This window comes from Oncorhynchus mykiss, chromosome 9, assembly GCF_057628025.1.
Source record: "Oncorhynchus mykiss isolate SJ-2025 chromosome 9, ASM5762802v1, whole genome shotgun sequence".
Lineage (NCBI taxonomy): Eukaryota > Metazoa > Chordata > Actinopteri > Salmoniformes > Salmonidae > Oncorhynchus > Oncorhynchus mykiss.
Window position 1 is genome coordinate 25686820 of NC_143030.1, and position 19896 is coordinate 25706715.

Below are 19896 nucleotides of genomic sequence, written 5' to 3' on the forward strand. Positions count from 1 at the left end.
ACGTAACAAAATGTGGAAAAAGTCAAGGGGTCTGAATACTTTTCGAATGTACTATGTCCTCTCTGGACTGCCGTAGTAGCCTGCTGAATTTGGAAATGAACTTTTCTTTCATTTTCATTTCAACACAAATGAAAATGTGGCACTGACTTGCCCATTGATTGATGCTTCATCATCTCAATAAAGAGTTTGGCGTTCAACTAGCCACGTGCGACATGCATGCGCATTTACAAGCCTGCTGGAGTTAGTGGAAGGCAGACAAGCAATATCCACCATCGTAGTGGATGAAGCCTGAGCTGGAAGGGAAGCTAGCTGGCTAGCTTTAGAAAATCCTGAATAGATTAACTTCATATAGGGTGTTCAATTGCATTTACCCTACTCTCTCATGGACAGATGTATCTAAAAAATACAATAGTTTACGTAAGATTTTGTTTTTCAGAGATCACATTTACCCCAAGTAGGCTTTTTATTTACATTAATGATGTAATGAGAATAACTTAAAATAGTGGGAATTTCATGGTTTAAAATAAAACATGTAGACAATGCTATGGTTAAATAAAATGGTTTATTAAACTATTTTTAATCAAAAAATGAAATCAAATGTTATAAAAGCAGTTTTGTACAAATAATGGCTCCTATTTCAACTCTTCTCGACATAGAAAAATAGAAAAGGCACTGTGCAGTGAAGTCTGCCGAGCAATATATAAAACATATTTGACAACAGAAATAATCATAAACATAACTTTTTACAGCATCACTAGCTAATGTGATCATCTCTGGGGATCAAGCTAGAACAATACCTGTGGAAAAGCAGGCCTTTTCTACCTCATTAAGACACTCTTAAAATCCATTACTCAATCCATCCTTGAGGTTTAGGTTTAAGATTAGATAAACCAACAGACCTCGGTCAAATTCATATGTCAAATACTTACCAGTTTGAGGTGGGCTTGATTTAGCTTGGAGTTTGAACTTTTGGAACAAATTCTATTGGTTCAAATGTATGGGGAAAAAAAAACAAAAAAACACCTAAAGTATTTGACACATGTATTTGACCCAGGAGTAGAAGACAAATATATAGAAGCATGGTTTGACCTAACATACCTTTAACATACTACCCAGTATGGACAGGAGCAACATTAAAAAGAGCAGACAAAGAAGCTTATATCTAGAAAGGAGTGTGAGAGAGAATGTATTGCGATCCGAACTAGGGATAGAAAACGTATAAAAACATAGCAGCGAATGTTTATGAAAATTAGCGATTCTTATTGGACAAGTCTGGTTAGTCCCTCCCACTTCGGCAATTTGCTTCCTAGGGAATACACAGTTGAAAGGCAGATAACATACTGTGCCAATGCCAATGAATTGAGACGTTTCTCTCCTAACAATCACTAAACTCGCATTCAACCTCGGACTAGAACAGATTCTGTGGCCACATAAGGGGACCCTTGGGATCCATTTTAAAGTAGTGCTCCTACGAACCGTGACTATTGGACTTTATTGGGGTTAAAACATCTCCCCCTCCCCCCCAAAAAGTTAACATTTACACTAGCTCTAATGCAAGAGTAGCAATGTTTTTTGATGACATCATTAATGAATCAAACCGACCTGAGCCACGCATCAGACTGTCACGGAATAATGCGACCAACAACAACAGTTTAAACAATCTGTGGTAGCCTAACACCATCACTGTCAGCAATAGCCTAGCGATAAGTGACACATCAAACGGTGTCAGAAGCCCCCAATCATAACCATTAAATGTACAACTATTACTTCCTATTGCAAACATTTTATCACGTTAAGCACACAAAGTAACCAGTGATCTAATGTTTAAATGCATCAATGTTTCACACGCATATTTTCAAAGTGATAGCCAACAACACGCGTGCTGCAAAAACAGTGACACTCACCAAACTATGAAAATGTGAAACTTAACATCTTGTTAAAAAGTTCATATTGAAGGGTGATGTTAAAAAATTAGAAAAAACATCCTCCTCGATAACAGTTGTGGCTGCAGCCGCTGCACACGGCAACAAAAGCTAGCTAGACCGTGGGAGAACTAGGCTACTGCTCATACTATCAGGAGTGAAGTGTCTAGGCCTTTGAAAAAGCAGAAGTTTAAAACAATACTGTAAAAACGGTCCTACCCAGTCAAAATGTGATTAGTTGTCTTCCCTGTCACTGTTGAATGGCAGATGTCTAGTTTCTGAGGGCCTAACCATGGCTGGATTAGCTAGCAAAATATTTCTCCTCAGAGACCACCACAACAACAAAAATCCACATATAGCATTTTTTTCTCTTCATTGTTAAACGTTCCCTTTCAAACACAAACTGAAGAGATGAAATCAGAATATCATTTAAATTATAGAAAATATAATTTATAATCATTTTTAAAATACAAAATAATAAATCATTTGATAAATCTTCAGGAATCCTTAGGGCTTCTCGTCTTCCCCAACTGGCTCTTACGAAAACAATGGATGATTGTACACTAGGGCTGTGACGATCATGGAATTTTCGATGAATTGGCCAGCCAAATGACCGCAGTCTCTGTAATAACATTAGAACAGCAAAAAAATCATAATCCTATATTTTTTAGATGCACATTTTCTCCGCTCCTGACTGCATGTGCTGCCATATACATAGAATGCATAGAACAGGTGTCTCCATTCAAGTCAATTATCGCATAATGGGTGGACTGGAGGCGAGTGTACACATAGCAGAGAAGGAAGATGAAGTGAGAAATCCCACTTTCACATTTTTTGTTTTAAATGGAAGTCAATGAACTAAGTAGACCAGACCCAGATGCTATTGCATTGGTGTCTATGGGAGAGCCACCCCCTTAAGTAGACAGGAACTGAGAAAAAAAATCTATGGTAAATGGCCTGAGTGAACGATCTTCATTCATCCACAATCTTTGCGCAAAGTAGGAAGTAAAGATATGTATTATATATCATCTTCAACCTAGAGTACCCATCAATATGTGTTGTGATTTGTTGATTCAACTCACATTACAAAAAATACATTTCATTGCATGAGTCACATTTGAATGAACAATCTACATAACCATTGAAAATATTGCATCACAATACCAGGCAGCCATTGAGTTTACCAGTCAAATTGCCAGGATTAGAGGTTCCAAGCCTGGTCTATTCATTCCATTTCTATGTGTGCTGCTGCATTGTGGGGTGCGTTGCATAGGCACCACCTTGCTTGTTTCAGCAAGGAACAACCAAGTTTCATCACGTTGTTAAGAGTCCATATTACCACAGAAAGGGACTCAACTGCACGAATGCCCAGCCGTCCCATCTTCAGTCATCTGTTCGTTTGCAAATGTATATATTTTTTTTACAGTTATGACAGTTATTTTATTTTTCATGACAGTCTTAATCCATAATCGTTGGTCACATAGTTAAACGGTAATTGTGCCAGCCCTAGTGTCCACAAACTGAAAAAATCTTATTCCATGAATGAATGAATCCACACTGAAGACTAAAACTAAAAACCTGCTCAAGGCTTATCTACCTCACCCTGCATTGTCACATAGGCAGAAGTAGCACAGTAACCGTATAACACTGAAATTAGCATAATTCCAGAAAGAAATACAAGCATTCCATCAATTATCTGCGTAAATTGTAAATGGGTTAGAGATGGGTTATTGTCATTGTTAAGGGTATTTTATTTGATAATCTCTTAAGGGGAAAAAGTGGCTTCGTGGGAGACATTCTGTGATTCAACTCAGTGGATGACCTTGGAAGTAAGTTCGAGGAGGTCCCTGCGTTGACCAATAACCATCCCAGGTTTAGATCCTCTTTCGGTAGTTTTGGGGGCTTTCTACTGTGCAAATCCACAATTACTGCTGTTGCCATCTAGTGGCCACAATCACAATGGTACTAAGATTGTTCTGCAGAAAGACTGTTCTGCGGGGTGGCGCAAGACTCCTGTGACTACTGCTGAACTGAAAAGTACTCTTCAGACTAGTTGTTACTGCCTTTGGGAGTTACCAATCTCTTTGGCGTTCCAGATTCATGTTGGACTTCTGATATGAGATCTGTACAAATAAGCATCACCATAAGAAGGTTTCAAAACTTGTAGGAGATGATTGTTTTAACTGTGGCTTTCGTACCAGGCCCTTCAACAGGAGTTTCTATCATAGAAACCCATGTTCATCAAGTCCTTTGGTTGTTACAGGATTCCATTTTGCAGTATGTTTACTGGTGGAGTAACCTGCAAAAGACCAGAGACATAGATTAGAACACACAAAGAAAACAGTATCCACCACACAAATAGACTTTAATGAAAGTTCTGGTCCTTTTGGTAACATTTATTGATGACAAAACAAATCTATAGCAGGAACATGCTTTTACTTTGGACATAATAAACAAATGGTGAAGTGGATATGACCACAAACAATTAGGGCTCCAAGTGTTTTCCACGTCCTGTGGCAAATTATCTACAGACAATTCCATTTACCTGATTCAGGCCGGTTCTTGGGGAGCTCTGCAGGTTGGGCCTCAGGGATGGGGAGCCACCCATCTCCCAGGTCGCTCTCACCAGACGTCGCATGTTGTTCCCCACCTTTAGTGTCCGTGTATAGGGTGGACCTCTGGTGGTACTTGGCCCGGTATGTGTCCGTCATACAGTTGTCCACAGAGAAGTATGTGGTGGGGAGGACCATGGGGAGAACCATCCCCTGTGTGATCTGGGAGTCTAGGTCATCTATGTCATCCCCTGGCCTTGGGCTGGGAAACCTCTCCTCTCCACTCTCACTGGCCGACAGATCGTTCCGGTCCTGGTCCGACGAGCCTGACTTGGAGCTTGCATCAGACGAGAGCTTGTGCTCGGAGGGCGCCTCGATCCACCTGTGGAGGGTGGTGTGGGAGAGGGAAGGGATCGTACCATTTTTGCTCTCGTTCCGGGGGCTCGTCCGGGAGGGCTCTTGGAGCTGGTAAGAGCGGAAGCCTGACTGGTCTGTCGATCGGTGGGCATAAGTCTTTGGGGGGAGAGGCGGGGCTAGGTTTTGGTAATGGAGTTGGGGGGGGGGTTCTCTGGGGACCAGTGGCCTGGTCTCTTCCTGTTCGGAGAAGGGCCGGGTGAGGTTGTCGGAGCTGTTCCACTCTGAGCTGGTCTTGGCCAGGTATGGGGGAAAGGGGCTGACCAGGCTGGGGCTGCCATCGACATTATCCTCCTGCTCGTCATCCATAACGTCCCTCCTCTCCAGAATTCCAGGCGTATATCGGAAGGCTCGTCTTCTGTTGCAGGGAGAAGTCAAAAAAACATACATCAATGAAACAGTCTATCCAGAATAAGATTGCATACTTTGTCACTAGCATCAGTACCTGTACTTCAAAATGGGTGAATAGCAGAGACCAATCTTCGGAATCTTTACTCTATATCCAGTTTACAGATCAAATAATCAAAAGAAACAACCCTTTAACTCAACTGTAAGTAATACAATAACCATGCTTTACCTTTGTAATCTTGGACTCGATTTGAGGAGATGTGCATCTTGCAGGTCCGGAGACTTTGTTGGGTGTTCACCTGGAAGATAATAATAAGTTCATTTGATTTTGTAGATTGCTACAGCTACACAAACAAGACTGCCCTATTCCAAATCAAGTACTCAAAATGACTTTTCAAAATACATTTTTAACCCTTAACCTCACTGACACAACCCCAAACAAATTATGTGACTCTGCTCTGATCCCATGTTTGAACAGACTCACAGTATTTTCCTGCCTGTCTCTAGCACAGACATGTTATCTAACTTGGTTGTGGGCCTAGCCCGGTGCTGGGGGAGGACACATCAAAGTAGAGAGGCAGTCTGGTAGAGTGCCTTCGGGCCCCATGTACCACTGTCTGATCCGGCATGACCGAGGCCAAGGCCCCTCAGAGAAAGCTAAAGTCCAAAGCCCAGGCCAATCTGCTAGCCTTTAGGATAATGATGCTAATCCTTGCTAATGCAAAGTGAGGACTTCAACCCAGTGGGGAGAGGGGGACAGGGGGAAAGGGTCGTACCCTGAACCGAGGGGGGTGGGGGTGTGACAGGCAGAGGGTGTCCAGCATCTGGACTTTCTGCACCTTGCAGATTTAGGCCCCAGTGGCAGAGCCTGACCCAGTGAGCTATGTCAACAAAGCAAGTGACAAGCAGATTAAATAGGAAGCCATCAGTGGTAGTCAGACAGTTGCAGAGAAGGGCATGACCACGAATAAAATAAACTAGGGCAAGAAAGTCGGGACATGTCATTTTTACCTTTCATGTCAATGCAAAGAGACGTGCGTCAATATAACCCCTAAGGCCCTTGGACTCTCATAGGAAGTGTGGCTAAAAGTTTATGGTTGAAAAATGTGCATCATTTTATTTTTAGACTGTCTGTGATGTGTAAACATACTCGGCTTTCACCCTCTCAACTTTACCTTTATTTTGTGCTCTCCGCAGGAGCATTGCTGGCTAAAACCCTTCAGCTGGCATGCATTTATTACGCTGGGATCTGACCTTTTTTCTCTCCCTCTCAACACTGCGTGCTTTTATGTCGCCAAGTCCGTCATTTGAAATTTTGGCAAGCAACCATAACAATATCAATACGAAAACAAAGTGGGTTGCAGTTTACAGCCCTCCACTACATTGCTTCTTACTGTAGCAAATCCTCTCTTCTTTACAGTCGTGTCGGCTGTTGCAGAGAGAACCAGAGGGACTGGGGAGCATAGCTGTTGTGTAACAAAGAGCAAGGCAGCTGCGGCTCTCCGGTTAGAGAAATGCCTCTAACCAGATCCCAAAATGGTTCAGACACCGGCAATTCGATTACCATCAAATCAATGGTTGAATAATCTCTTAAGTGGTTAACGGCAGAGTTGGGGTCACTCTGATAGTTGTAAAACTATAAGCATTAGAGACCAACAACTTAGGTGATGCATACCTCCGTAATACGGTGCATTAATAAAGTAATGTGGTATTGTTCCATCTCTTCGCACTTACGGGCACAACAAGTTCAACAGTATAGTTCAGAAACGGTGTGGCTAACGCTGCCATAAGAAACAACATTTTACATTGGTTCAACACTGTAAAAATAAATGTGTTTTACTGGATGAATCCAAAAGAGCACCCACTTTGAAACCCAGTAATGCCAGGTGTACACTACTTTCAAAATCCTAACATCGCTGAGCCGCTCACATTTAACGACCGTCTTTCCTGTAGTTTTTTTTTGGTCTTGCCAACGCAGTGGTGCCCACACTAAACGATCTGGTACAAATGGGTGTCACACACTCCAAGATTCTTCACTTGGTCGTGAGGATTCTCCATACCATGCTCTCTTGCGAAAACAATGTGATGATGTCATTAGATTGTTAACGTAGCTAGAACGAGCTGTGGCCCTAGTGAACGATAACAAGAATAACATCTTCCTGAATCATTATAATTCATTTTTTCCCCAGAGTGAATACAATTGCACTAAAATGGTTTATTTTTTGTATTATTTTATTGATATTTTTTGTATGTTTGAGTATTTTCTTGTCAATACCTGTGATTTGTTTTGTTGGACATGTTTGATGTAGCAATGTAAGTTGATTTTTGTATTATGAATACTATATATTTTTTTAATTGTAATTATTATTATTTTTTATTAAAACAGGCTGTGGCTCAAAAGCAGCCTCAAATGTTTTCAGTCAGACATTCACGCTTGCCATACAGAGTTTAAATATCTAGCCAACATTTTGAACTGAATAACATTGCTTGTGAACGCATACTAGTAGTCGTCGTCGCTCTTGCTCGAGAGTAGGCAACGACATCGTCTCCGATCTCAAAAATCTGTTTGGGACAGCCAAATCAGGGCCAAAATCATGTAGTGTACACCCAGCTTTACTGTCTTTGATAGAATATGGCCTCTGGTGTTTGTGTACATAATATTTAGTGTTCCAGTGGTGATTTTTATACGAAGATACTGTTTCTGTGGACCAAAATCACTGATGCCACTGATCCCATTTCAGTGAATGGGACTATCCTGAGCAGTCGAAAGGACACCTGTGAATCAAATCAACATCTTACTAATCACATTGTTTCAGAACTCTATGATCATAGCTCAGCATCTATATAGGAGCTTCAGGTTACTTACCAAATATCTCACGTGGTGTCACAAACTCCAACCTCTCCCAGTTATGAAAAATGATGAAACCAGAATTTAAGAGCTTTTTGAACGTCTTAAATAGCTGTGTTGAAGCAACTAAATGAAACAACTTCAGATGTTTCAATTTCAAGATTGCCGAGTCAAGATTTGTAGAGCTCGGGGTTTTCTGCTGATCTGCAGTCCTTCAAATTCCTTGACATCAATCATACTTGCATTCACACTACCTATTCAGTTTTCGTGCAAATCAATTATGGGGAGGAGAAAAAGAGAACCATGGCAACAAAATGTAAAGCCTTTTGACAAGTTTAAACTCGATCTGATGGTACATCTGAGTAATCAAAGGACCCAAAAGCTGTCGAGAGTATTTATTGACACCTAAAGATAGTTCCTTTTCCAGCTTGAAACTAGATAAGACACTGATCAGAGGGATGTAACTCAAGCTGGTGTGGATGGCAAGGATCCAAAGATATCAGATCTCACAAGCGACTGACCTTTCACGTTGCTCAAATTCACACTTTTAAATTAATCGATCAGTCTGTACATTAATCGATCAGTTCTCTGGGGTGTCAACTCCACATTTACTTAGGCAGACATTTTTTTTAAATGCTGACAATTTAACCAATTATTCATTTCAAAGTCATTACGAATTTCATAAATACAATAGTTATTAACTCCAATGCCTGTTCATATTGTTGAATATTGAAAATATTGACACTTTTTAATAAATCGTCTCATCACTCAACATAATCCACCCACTCGGTATGGCTTATGGGAGTGCTGATAGGACCCCAGTCTGAGAACATCAAGCAGAAAGGTGCAATATAAATTTGGACTCTATCCCAGGGCATTAACACGAAGTTTAACACATCAGTCACAGGCTTGTTAAGTGGTGTCAATGGGCTTTCTAAGCCTGGGAGCATTACAACCCAGCTCCCAACTTGCTGAGTCATAGGTTTCGTCCCAAATGCCACCCTATTACCTAAATATTCCACTATATTTGAACGGGGCCCATAGAGCTCTGGTCAAAGGTAGTGCACAGTATAGGGAACAGGGTGTCATTTTGGATGCGCGATAGACCAAAGCACAGTAACACAACAAAGGACTGAGAAAGAAATCCTTCTTGGAAACTGCTTCATGTTAATAATTTCCATGAATTTAATATAGATTTATCTATTTACTATCTTCATTAAAATGTGAGTATTAAAAAAGAGCGAGATTTGGTAGCTTACATGACTGGATAATTGTTTGAAATTAATATGCAGAAGTCCTATTAAGTTTTTGTTGAACATGGAAATGCTTTGGTTGTGCTTGGTTACCCATTGGGAGCCAAAGGCACTCTTTTCATCTAAACAGGCTGAGGGAGCAGAGCCAAGGTGTGCTCTCAAAAGCAGTGGGCGCGCATACACAAAGGCATGCCTTAAGTCTTAGACACACTAATACACGCCACCACAAATGCCTGAACACAACGACGTTAACTTCACTCAGAGGGGTTGGGTTAAACACGGGAGACACATTTCAGCTGAAGGCATTCAGTTGTACAACTGACCAGGTATCCCCCTTTAATATTTTAAAATTGTTGTTTGCTCAAAACATTGTCTTTCACAGACAAATTAACACCTACATAGAAATAATTTCTCAGCCTTGCTAAATAGAGACAGTTTGTGTCTTGGTGACAGAGGTTGGTGCATGTAGGTGTTCAGTTGGGGTAGTTTGACACTGCACAATATGGCTTTCATTGTGAATGAAACAGGTCGATATTCTGAGGAAGGAGAAGGGGGGCCATATTCAGTAAGTGTTAGCGATGTTGTGCTAACACGATAGCAAAACAAGAAATGAGCACAACAGGGTGTGTGTCTATGCCTCCAGATGAGTGTCTGGGGAACCACAGGAGCCAATCGGAGTAAATCAAGCGAGGGTATGATTTACTGCTTGGATACAACCGTTTGAAGACGCTGGACTTTCCACCCATCTCCCAGCAGCCTTGACCTTTCGAAGCCCTCACACAGACAGAATGCCTTCTCTAAAGGCATTCTATCCATTTTAGCACCCTGTGGTTAGGCTGGCATCTCGGCAACAAAAACACAATGTAACGCTGTCATTTAGGTAGGCAAAGTCTGGACGGCTGTTCCAGAAGTGATCTAGACATAACATCCATATTCTCTACTTTTATGACTACTCTACTTTTGTAGACGTAACATAATATCCAGACAAAACAAAGGTTTGTTGTTTATAAAAATGGTGTTTACTATTTACGTCTGTACTGAATCCTGGCCAGCTTTGATCTTAAAAAGTATTTTAGCCTCTAATGGACCTCTGGAAACTGCAGCGCAGCCCGGGCTCACAGCTGAACTCCTGCCAAATTTAATTCAAAAACATTTGCTGGAGCTTGTCAATACAATTTGCAAATGGCGGGGAGTAGAGGCAACAGCCCTGGCTCAAGCAGGGTGACTCAAATATCGAACACTCAGGTTATCAACAAGTCAGCCTTCCTAAAATGTTGGCATATAAATAGTTGGAAAATTGGAAAGATCTGACATTTTGTTACAGATTATATATCACCAGAAGCCAAGAACACAGCAATCAAAGTGGTGCCCGAACAATGAAATAAATGGATTCTCTTGTAGGCCTACTGTGTGTGCAATAAGCTAATACAATTGTGAAGGCATTAAAATATGATTTAATTGATCCCCACTGTTTTAAATCAAACTGCTAAAAAATTACAGATCCAGAAGAAAAAAAGACCTAAGGGGGATCAGAAATCGCAGCGGTGATAAATACATCAAGGCTTCAAAAGTGTTTGTTTCCTTGCCAGGGAGTGTTTCCACATGGATTGCTCTGCTCTGCACACACAGACGCTCACAGGCCAGACATAAAACACAACCCTTTTCCGCTTCGATTAGTCAGCTCACCAGACTTACGTAAAACCAACCCACCATCCCGCTGTTCTAAACACTGATGTTTGAGACCTCGCATTCACCCCATTTGTTGTTATTGAGAAGAAAGGACAAAATAAAAGGAGGGGAGGGGGAAAAGTGTGGTGCCACAGAAAATTGCATTTTATTTATGTGTGTGTGAATGCCACCTTCTGACAGGCCGGGTCATGGCATTTTCTGCCTGGCTGGGCACAGCTGGGAGGCCCCCGTGAGCTCGCTCATCATTCCTGCTCTGTAAGGACAAACTCCACGGACAATTCTGAGAATTGGTGACGGGTGTTTAAAAGGGCTGCCGTAGATTGGAGCATTACAAAACAGTCTATTTCTCTCTTGGAATGGATGGTTCAGACAGTGGGAACGTGATGAAAAACAGATACAGTATGTGAGAGGTGGCCGAGCAGTGAGCCCCCCCTGCTGTTATTCATATCAACTAATCTCCCTCCATCTCTTCTGGTGGCTAAAATAGCTATTATAACTAGTCTAACCTGACTTGTATTTACTCGTTTTTTGTACTAAAAGCTTGTTGCCTTCAATCAGACACAGGAGTTATTGATTAGTTTGTAAGATTTGTTGCACTTATCTTTGAAACTGGGTGCCTAGGTGTTAAGTGTTAAAAATGACATTGCAAATGAAGGGTTAAGTGTTAAAATACCAGATACATTGATATTCACCCATCTCCTTACCACTTTTCAGGCTCATACATGCATTGTTCAGGGCAGAACACATCATATTACTCTCTGTGCACTGCAAAGCACACATGAACTTTGCTCTGGAAAAGGACCGGTCCAGCAAATGAGAAACCAATCCCATGTGTACTTGCATAAGAAATCGCCACCATTGGGCTCTAACCTTAGCACAACTGATGGGACTATAAATCAAGGAAATTACAGAGTGGTGTTTCTTAATATCTCTAGACTTTATACTGCACAATAAACATCTCGGGGGCAAAAAAATTTAACTTCTGAAGCAAGTAATGACAAAGATTATCATTCTCTGATAATGACCGCACCAGAGTCTATTTTACCTCTATATCAGACACATTGGGTTAAGCGACTGACAGAAAAGTAGATTTCCTACCATCGGAAAGTTTCAGCTGCTCATCCCCCCCCCCCCAATCGTCTACACAATAATACATTTAGTCTAGATGAGATCTCATCCAGGTAGCCAAAATATTGACTCAAAATTAGCACGGCTGCCTCATTTCATATTTTTTGAGTGTTTATGCTTTGGGCAAAGGACAATACGACAAGGTGGGGTGTAACATGAGGATTTTGCCAGATGCTTTGGCTTTTCTGAGAACTTACAAACAAGCAAAACAAATAAGGAGTGAGGGCCGAAAGGTAACTGGCACAAAACATCATGGGAGGCAGGACAACTAACAGCGAATTTCCACAAAGGATTAACCCCAATGTTTAACACAATTACCCTAGTATAACATCAGTGTGTATACACCAGTCTAACATCGGTGTTACTTACCACCATGGAGTGGGATGAAGTTGCCCCTAGATAATGATGTTGGGAGTGTGTTGCATTTGCTCCACTAATGGTTAAGGTTTGGATTGGGGGGAGGTGAAGCTGATCCTAGATCTGTACCTAGGGGAAACTTTACCCTGTAATACTTACCATAGGAGAAGGAGGAGTGCAAGATGTGGGCCTTGGAGTCGTCTCCTCTCCGGTGAGAGAAAGGGTCCCTGAAATACACAAATTGAGTAGGGTCAAACGCTGACGCCACATGACAAAGGCCTTTCTATGCATGTCCCTTTGTATGGTGTCTCTCCGCATGCAGGTTTTCCCCCCAACTGACCTTTTAAAGAGATTAAGTTGTATCTAAACTGCTAGCGTAAACACGGAAATCCACTTTACTCCACACTACTTTGTTCTGTATCTGATTTATTGTGGAGTAATACGATACTAATCCACAAAAACAGCTTTTTTCTTTTGGTAAATGTATGGCTCACATCCATTGCTCTTCTCGGCTGGTGCATTGATGAATTCGGGAGACTGAGAAAAGTCTATACTTATTGTGCCCCAACAGCAGTGGAGCACTGATTCGTAGGATGCCAATACAATAGCTACTGTGTTTAGATACCGTTTCACGATCGCCTCTGAGATGATCTATATTAAAGCCTTAGTGAGATTTCACTTACAGATTTGTACATGGATTTATATATAGTATTTACCAAATCAAAGTTTATTGCTGGTGTACACAGATTTGCATTTGTTATAGCAAGTGCAGGAAAATGCTTATGTTACTAGCTCCAAGAGTGCAATAGAATGTCTAATTTAATACTAGTCATTTCAAGACTCATATAGTCTTAACACTGACTCATCAAAAAACAGATTATTCACTCCAACATATTGAGCAATATATTTATATTGTATACTAATGTTTGTTATATACATCGGGATGAATTAACATATTTAACTATGTTGTTATAATGGAAACACCACTGTGGGATCATCGCCAAACAAGACACCCTGCCGAGACAAATGACGACCCTAGTACAATAACGTTGGTAGATTCTGCTCCATGTGCACTTACGTAAAAAATGTATTACTCTATTTTTAGAATGAGTTGTTTTTACCATTTAATTATTCAGAAATGGCAGCGATTTTGACTCTCATTCGAATCATAACACGAGTGACAAAGAGATTATAGCTGGAGGAAGGCAGCAACAGCGTTTGACTTGGAACTGTTTGAGTGAGTGAATACAAGGTGTGTCTATCAACAAACTAGTACTGAATGAAGTTGGATATATGATCTTAGAGAAACAACAACATGAGGCAAAAAAATAACACTCCTGTTTACCTTGTCAGGTGAACCTCAGGTATGGGCCTCAGCTCTTTGGACATAAAGTTCTCCACCACGGGTGAGTCCAGGTTGGCCGAGCCGTTGCTAAGCCGGTCGCTGCTCTCGTATCCTGACTCTGTGAGCTGGATCCTCCAGTCGCTGCGCACCTTTAGTGTGTTCGCCATCACAGTGGTGCCCTTTGACCTGTCCTTTCCCTCCGACTCCACCGAACTGCGGCTGCCGCCCGTTTCAGGACGCTGCTCATCCTCATAGATGGTCATCAGGCTCTTGGGCTTGTGCTCTTCACACCCACCCCATGTGAAGTCCCTGTCCATGTCTTTTTTGTTGGGGGGTGGCGTCCTCTCCTGGCTGGAAGGTCTCCGGTGGGGGCTGTGCTGCCGGTGCTCGTGACCCCCTCCACCACCACTACCACCGCTAATCACACTATCCACATTTAGCACCTCACGCATGGGCTTCCATGGCCGACTGGGCCTGCTGCTACTACTGCTGCTGCTGGAGCTGGAGTTGTCATTACGGCTGCCCTCCCGGCTGCTGTCTGTGTCATAGCCATTGGAGAGCTGCTCCAGTCTCCGGCTGTAATGGCCGCCACCGAAGCCCCTACTGCTGGGAGGGGCTGGATGTACATGGACCCTGGAGTGGGAGCGAGGAGGCCCCTCGTGTGAGGAGGACCTGCCACCAAAGTGGGGGGTCCTCTCTGTCTTGGTGGGCCCTTTGCCCTGGCTGGCGTACAGGTGCGTATCCAGGTACTGCTTGCAGCCATTCTCCGGTGGGGAGGTGGAGCGTGAGTACCTCTCTGGGATTGGATCTGAATGAAAGGATTTTATGTTCAAGTGGTTTATGAGGATAGGTGCAGTGTGTGGGTACATGTTTTGTAAGGACATTGTCCTAGAGGTGTGTCTGCTACTTAAAAGGATGTGGAAAATATTTTTCTACAGGTTTTGCTGTACATGAAGGAATAAATATGAAGGAAAAAACGATCAAGATAAAAAAATAAACATGTTTGGCGACATTACGCCAAGGCTTGACTGAAAAGATGCAAACAAAACCCCATCAATTAATCTGAGGCCAAAGTAGGGTGGTAGGAGAGAAGTGGGTGGTTTAATGGTCCAAGGTTGCTAGGAAAAAGTCACTTTTTTAGCAGGGCTAATTCTGATTCCAACATTGCAGTCGAGCTGGCATAGTATCCAAACTGCCGCCTGTAATGCCAAATGCCAGTAGATTGTGACACGTTGCCAAGTGCAGCAACTGACTTTCAATGCCATTCCAACCCAAGACACAGGGTTTGCCAAGGAAGACAGCAGGGGCGTAGTGTGGGATGTGAACAATGGGGTCGTGGTGAAGTTTACTGTAGGGACATAGAGTACCAGTCAAAAGTTTGGACACACTTACTCATTCAATGGGTTTTCTTTATTTGTACTATTTTCTACATTGTAGAATAGTGAACACATCAAAAAAGAAAAAAATGTTTTTTTAAAAGTGTTAAACAAATCCAAATCTATTTTATATTTGAGATTCTTCAAAGTAGCCACCCTTTGCCATGATGATAGCTTTGCACACTCTTGGCATTCTCTCAAACAGCTTCATGAGGTAGTCACCTGGAATGAATTTCAATTAACAGGAGTACGTTGTAAAAAAAAATAAAAAATGAGCCAATCAGTTGTGTTGTGACATGGTAGGGGTAGAATACAGCCCTATTTGGTAAAAGGCCAAGTCCATATTTTGGCAATAACAGCTCAAACAAGTAAAGAGAAATGACAGTCCATTATTACTTTGAGACATGAAAGTCAGTCAATGTGAAAATGTCAAGAACTATAAAAAAGTTTCTTCAAGTGCAGTCGCAAAAACCATCAAGCGCTTTGATGAAACTGGCTCTAATTAGGACCGCATCAGGAAAGGAAGACCCTGAGTTACCTCTGCTGCAGAGGACAAGTTCATTAGAGTTGCCAGCCTCAGATTGCAGCCCAAGTAAATGCTTCACAGTTCAAGTAACAGACACAACATCAACTGTTCAGAGGAGACTGCGTGAATCAGGCCTTCATGATGGAATTGCTGAAAAGAAACCACTAAGAACACCAACAAGAAGAAGAGACTAGCTTGGGCCAAAAAACATGAGCAATGGACATTAGAACGCTAGCAATCTGTCCTTTGGTCTGATGAGTCCAAATTTGAGATTTTTGGTTTCAACCGCCGTGACTTTGTGAGACGTAGAGTAGATGAACAGATGATCTCCGAGAGGGCACGACAGGCACGACAACACCTTTTCCCCCCCAGGAGACAGAAAAGATTTTGCATGGTTCCCCAGATCCTCAACACATTATACAGCTACACCATCGAGAGCATCCTGATCGGTTGCATCACTGCCTGGTATGGCAAGTGCTCGGAGTGAAGGAAAAGCAGCCGACAAGTCCTCAACATATTTGGAAACTCGGTCAAGACTGTTGGAAAACCATTCCAGGTGAAGCTGGTTGAGAGAATGCCAAGAGTGTGCAAAGCTGTCATCAAGGCAAAGGATGGCTACTTTGAAGAATCTCAAATATAAAATAGATTTAGATTTGTTTAAAACTTTTTGGGTTAATACATGATTCCATGTTTTATTTTATAGTTTTGATGTCTTTACTATTATTCTACAATGTAGAAAATATTAAAAATAAAGAAAAACCCTTGAATGAGTAGGTGTGTCCAAACTTTTGACTGGTACTGTACATCTGTAGACAAGAGGAAGGTGTAAATAATGGACGCCGGGAGGCCGTATGTGTCTCTGTGGTGTAGCAGTAGGGGAAGTGACCTGACGTTGTGACGTCTGTGAAGATATTATTGATGAATGGTGCGTGTGTGTGTGTATTCCCTGCTGGCTGTCCATGACTCCTTGAACTGATGAGTCTGTGGCCTGGAGATGTGCATGATTGAGAGGACAAAGTGTTTGTATGCGTGTGTGGTTGTCTTTCAAGGACACCGAGTCATGCCCGCCACTTTCAAAAGATATGACCAGGGGGCACACGCACACACAAGCTCGATATTTCTATACTGGATGACACTTGTACCCTCGCTGTACCCACCACTAGCAGAGCATGAAGCTACTATACATACAGTACTACCTCTATCAAATGTTCTTTCGCTTAGGAATATAAAAATAAAATCTAAATAGAAACAATTGACTAGCACATTTAATGGAAGAGGATGAAACATTTTTAAGCCCTAAAACCATTACAGGGGACAAAAAGTGTTTGTACCACAAAACAAGGTGTGCAGTATGCAATAGCCCGTGGTATAATTGGTGTAATCGTGGACCAGCTGGGTCCATGTAACACATTGTGGGCCACATATGTCAAATGAGAAAAAGAGACACTGTTAAAGCTTTACTTGTCAAAAATATGCTCTTCTAATTACCGTCCAACTCTATTAACTGATGGAGCGCTTGAACAAGGAGTAGCAGGAGATGCACTAAGGGACCAGTATTTAACATTTGGGTGATTTTGACTAACAACTGGCCTTCTCATGATTCCAATGGCTCTGTTGGATGGAGCATTGTTCTTTCAAAATCAGGATTGTGGGTTTGATACCCACCCCCCCCCCCCCATACACACACACACGCGCGCACGTCTGGGTGTATGTTTTTTAACTGGAAATCCCTTTGGGTAAAAGTGTCTCCTAACTCATCATATTAATATTCATTAATAACATGACAGGGTGTGTGATCTAGGATTCAGGCCTGCACTGAGTCTCAGGTGTACAGAGAAAGTTATGAGAGGTTATATTCCACAGCGCTTTAGATGTAACCTCTCCTGAGAGATAGAGTCGCTACAGAGGGATTCTGCTGAAGGGGCGTGCGAGAGTTAAATCACCTCGAACATAACTGTTCACATGGCGTGTGTGTGAGACTTGTGTGTGTGTGTGCGCCTGTTAGTGGATCTGTGTAAGAGTTTCTGTTAGCTGTGTGTGTGTCTGTGTGTGTCGACAGATGGTTTAACTATGGCTGTGATGAAAACACAGCACATTTGTCTTTTAGGGTTGGAAGCTAAAAATCAACACAGTTACACTATGCTAGAGGAAAACTGGGTAATGTGTTCTGGTAACACTAACTCCTATATTTCCTACATAGTGCACTACATTTGACCAAAAACCTGTGTTCATAAATATTGCACTATATCGAGAACAGGGTGCCCTTTATGATGAAGCCAATGTCTCCCATTGACATCAACACTTCCTATCTGACCCGAATGCTAACTTTCTGATGCTTCTCTTTTTCCAAGTATGTCCAGTAGCTTTGAGGTCAACTTTTTAGTGGAGTGCTAGCCTGTTCACGAGCAGCACTAGAGATGGATTTATTTCACTTACATCAACTATAGTGTCACTTCCAGTCTCGCCATTCATCACGGGCATGACGCTAGCGTCTGTTAGCTTGGTGCATTCAATCACAAAGGGACGTGAGCCTGGTGCTAACAGGGACACTTGTGGTTGCATGGTGGATTTGGGGGCTAGTTCATTTTCAGTTCCTAGCACCTTGCCCCTAGTTTCTACCCCTTTGGTGTTCAGAGAAATTAAATGACAGGATAGGTGAGAGAAATATGACAGAGGGTTAGAGATTAAATTTTTTTTTGGGGGGGTGAGGAGGGCAGGCTTGAACAGATGTCAGAATTCTAATCCTTATCCTGACACAATGCTCCCAAACCACCCTGTCTGGTTGATTATGTAAGGGCCAGTACAGTGAAATGCTAGTCGTTGGTGTTGGTCAGGTGATTTGATGTTATGTATGTTGATAATGGTGGGTTGCGTGTGCATTGTGTACACCGTTGTGTCAAGGGTTATCATATCTTAATTTTATTTATCTCTTTATGTGTGTGTGCATGTAAATCTGTGTGTGTGTATATGTGTGTGAGAGAGTGTGCCTGTGTGTAGTTCAACACCTCTGTAGTGGGCATCCTGTCTCCTCCTCTCCATCTTGTCCTGGTCTCTCCTGGAGGGGTGCATCCCCCGGACTTCCACTGCCTTCTGGGCCACTTCTCTGGATATGTCCTTCAGACGGCTCTTAGGATCACTGGTGCCCAGTGTCACTGCAAGACGGGGAGAAAGAAACATTATGTAACACATTCCATTTCAGTAATTTTGAGAAACTGATACAGAGTGACTTAAATTCCAATAGACAATACAAGGGGCAGAAACACAGCAAAAAGAATGTGTAGCAAGTCAAAAACGCAAGTGGGAACTTTCTCCTTCTAAAGCCAAATACAAGAAGAGAGACAAAACTACAGTAACTTAGGCCACCCCAACTCCCTCTCCATCGTCCACACCCTCAATCCCTCCTCTTCCCCACTCCCCTCTATACCGACTAGACCCCTGGACGCATTGAACAGTGCGGAGTGTGTAAAGGAGGGAGAGTGGGGGGAACTTTAGGGCCGACCAATGTGCTAATGTATACGGCGGGCTTGTCTGCTGGGTGAGGGGAAATGCACCGAGGTGGAACCCGTGGAGCTGCAGAAACCATTTCCTTATCCTTCCGAGTGTTATCTCTCGCCATGTAGGAGAAAGTCAGAGACGACGGAGAGAACTAGAACTATGCACTGCGGTCATTTCAGACCCACCCTCTGTAGCACAAAGAATGTGCTAGAACAGGTTCTCCGTGAATATGATCACTCCCAGCTCTCCAAGATATAGGCCTCCAATTGAATTCATGATAAGAGAATTTGGTCTTACCAAATTCTCTTATCATGAATTCAATTGCACATTGCAGTCACTCCATTGCCTGAATTAAGTGTTGTGAGGACAATTCATCGCTTTTCCCACAAGGTACTTGACTGCTATTGTTGTCAGTCATTCAGAGTGGATTTGCTGTTCTCAAAAGCCCTGAGCTACTGGTAACATTTTCCATTGCTGGGGGATAGAAAACAGTCAAAACACATTGTACAGTTGAGCTGCTGGCTTTAAGCAGGGAGTAACAACAAAGGGGGACCAAAACAAGGGCAGACATAACGCCATGCTCCACAATAACAAAGGAATGTGCAATAATAACTAAGGCTGAATCGCAAATGGCACCCTATTT

General features: G+C 42.3%; 1 protein-coding gene across 1 annotated transcript in view; it reads right to left on the reverse strand.

Annotated features, from left to right (window-relative positions):
* Window positions 1–543: 543 nt before the first annotated feature.
* Window positions 544–19896, reverse strand: part of LOC110531744 (ubiquitin carboxyl-terminal hydrolase 53) — a 64899-nt gene continuing 45546 nt past the window's right edge. Inside the window, exons 12-17 of the mRNA XM_036987590.2 lie at window positions 18764–18910; window positions 13857–14664; window positions 12671–12738; window positions 5466–5535; window positions 4468–5246; window positions 544–4221 (exon numbers count right to left, since the gene is read on the reverse strand). Coding sequence (XP_036843485.1) covers window positions 4145–4221; window positions 4468–5246; window positions 5466–5535; window positions 12671–12738; window positions 13857–14664; window positions 18764–18910 — 1949 coding nt within the window. The 3' untranslated portion in view covers window positions 544–4144. The remainder of the gene's footprint in view (window positions 4222–4467; window positions 5247–5465; window positions 5536–12670; window positions 12739–13856; window positions 14665–18763; window positions 18911–19896) is intronic.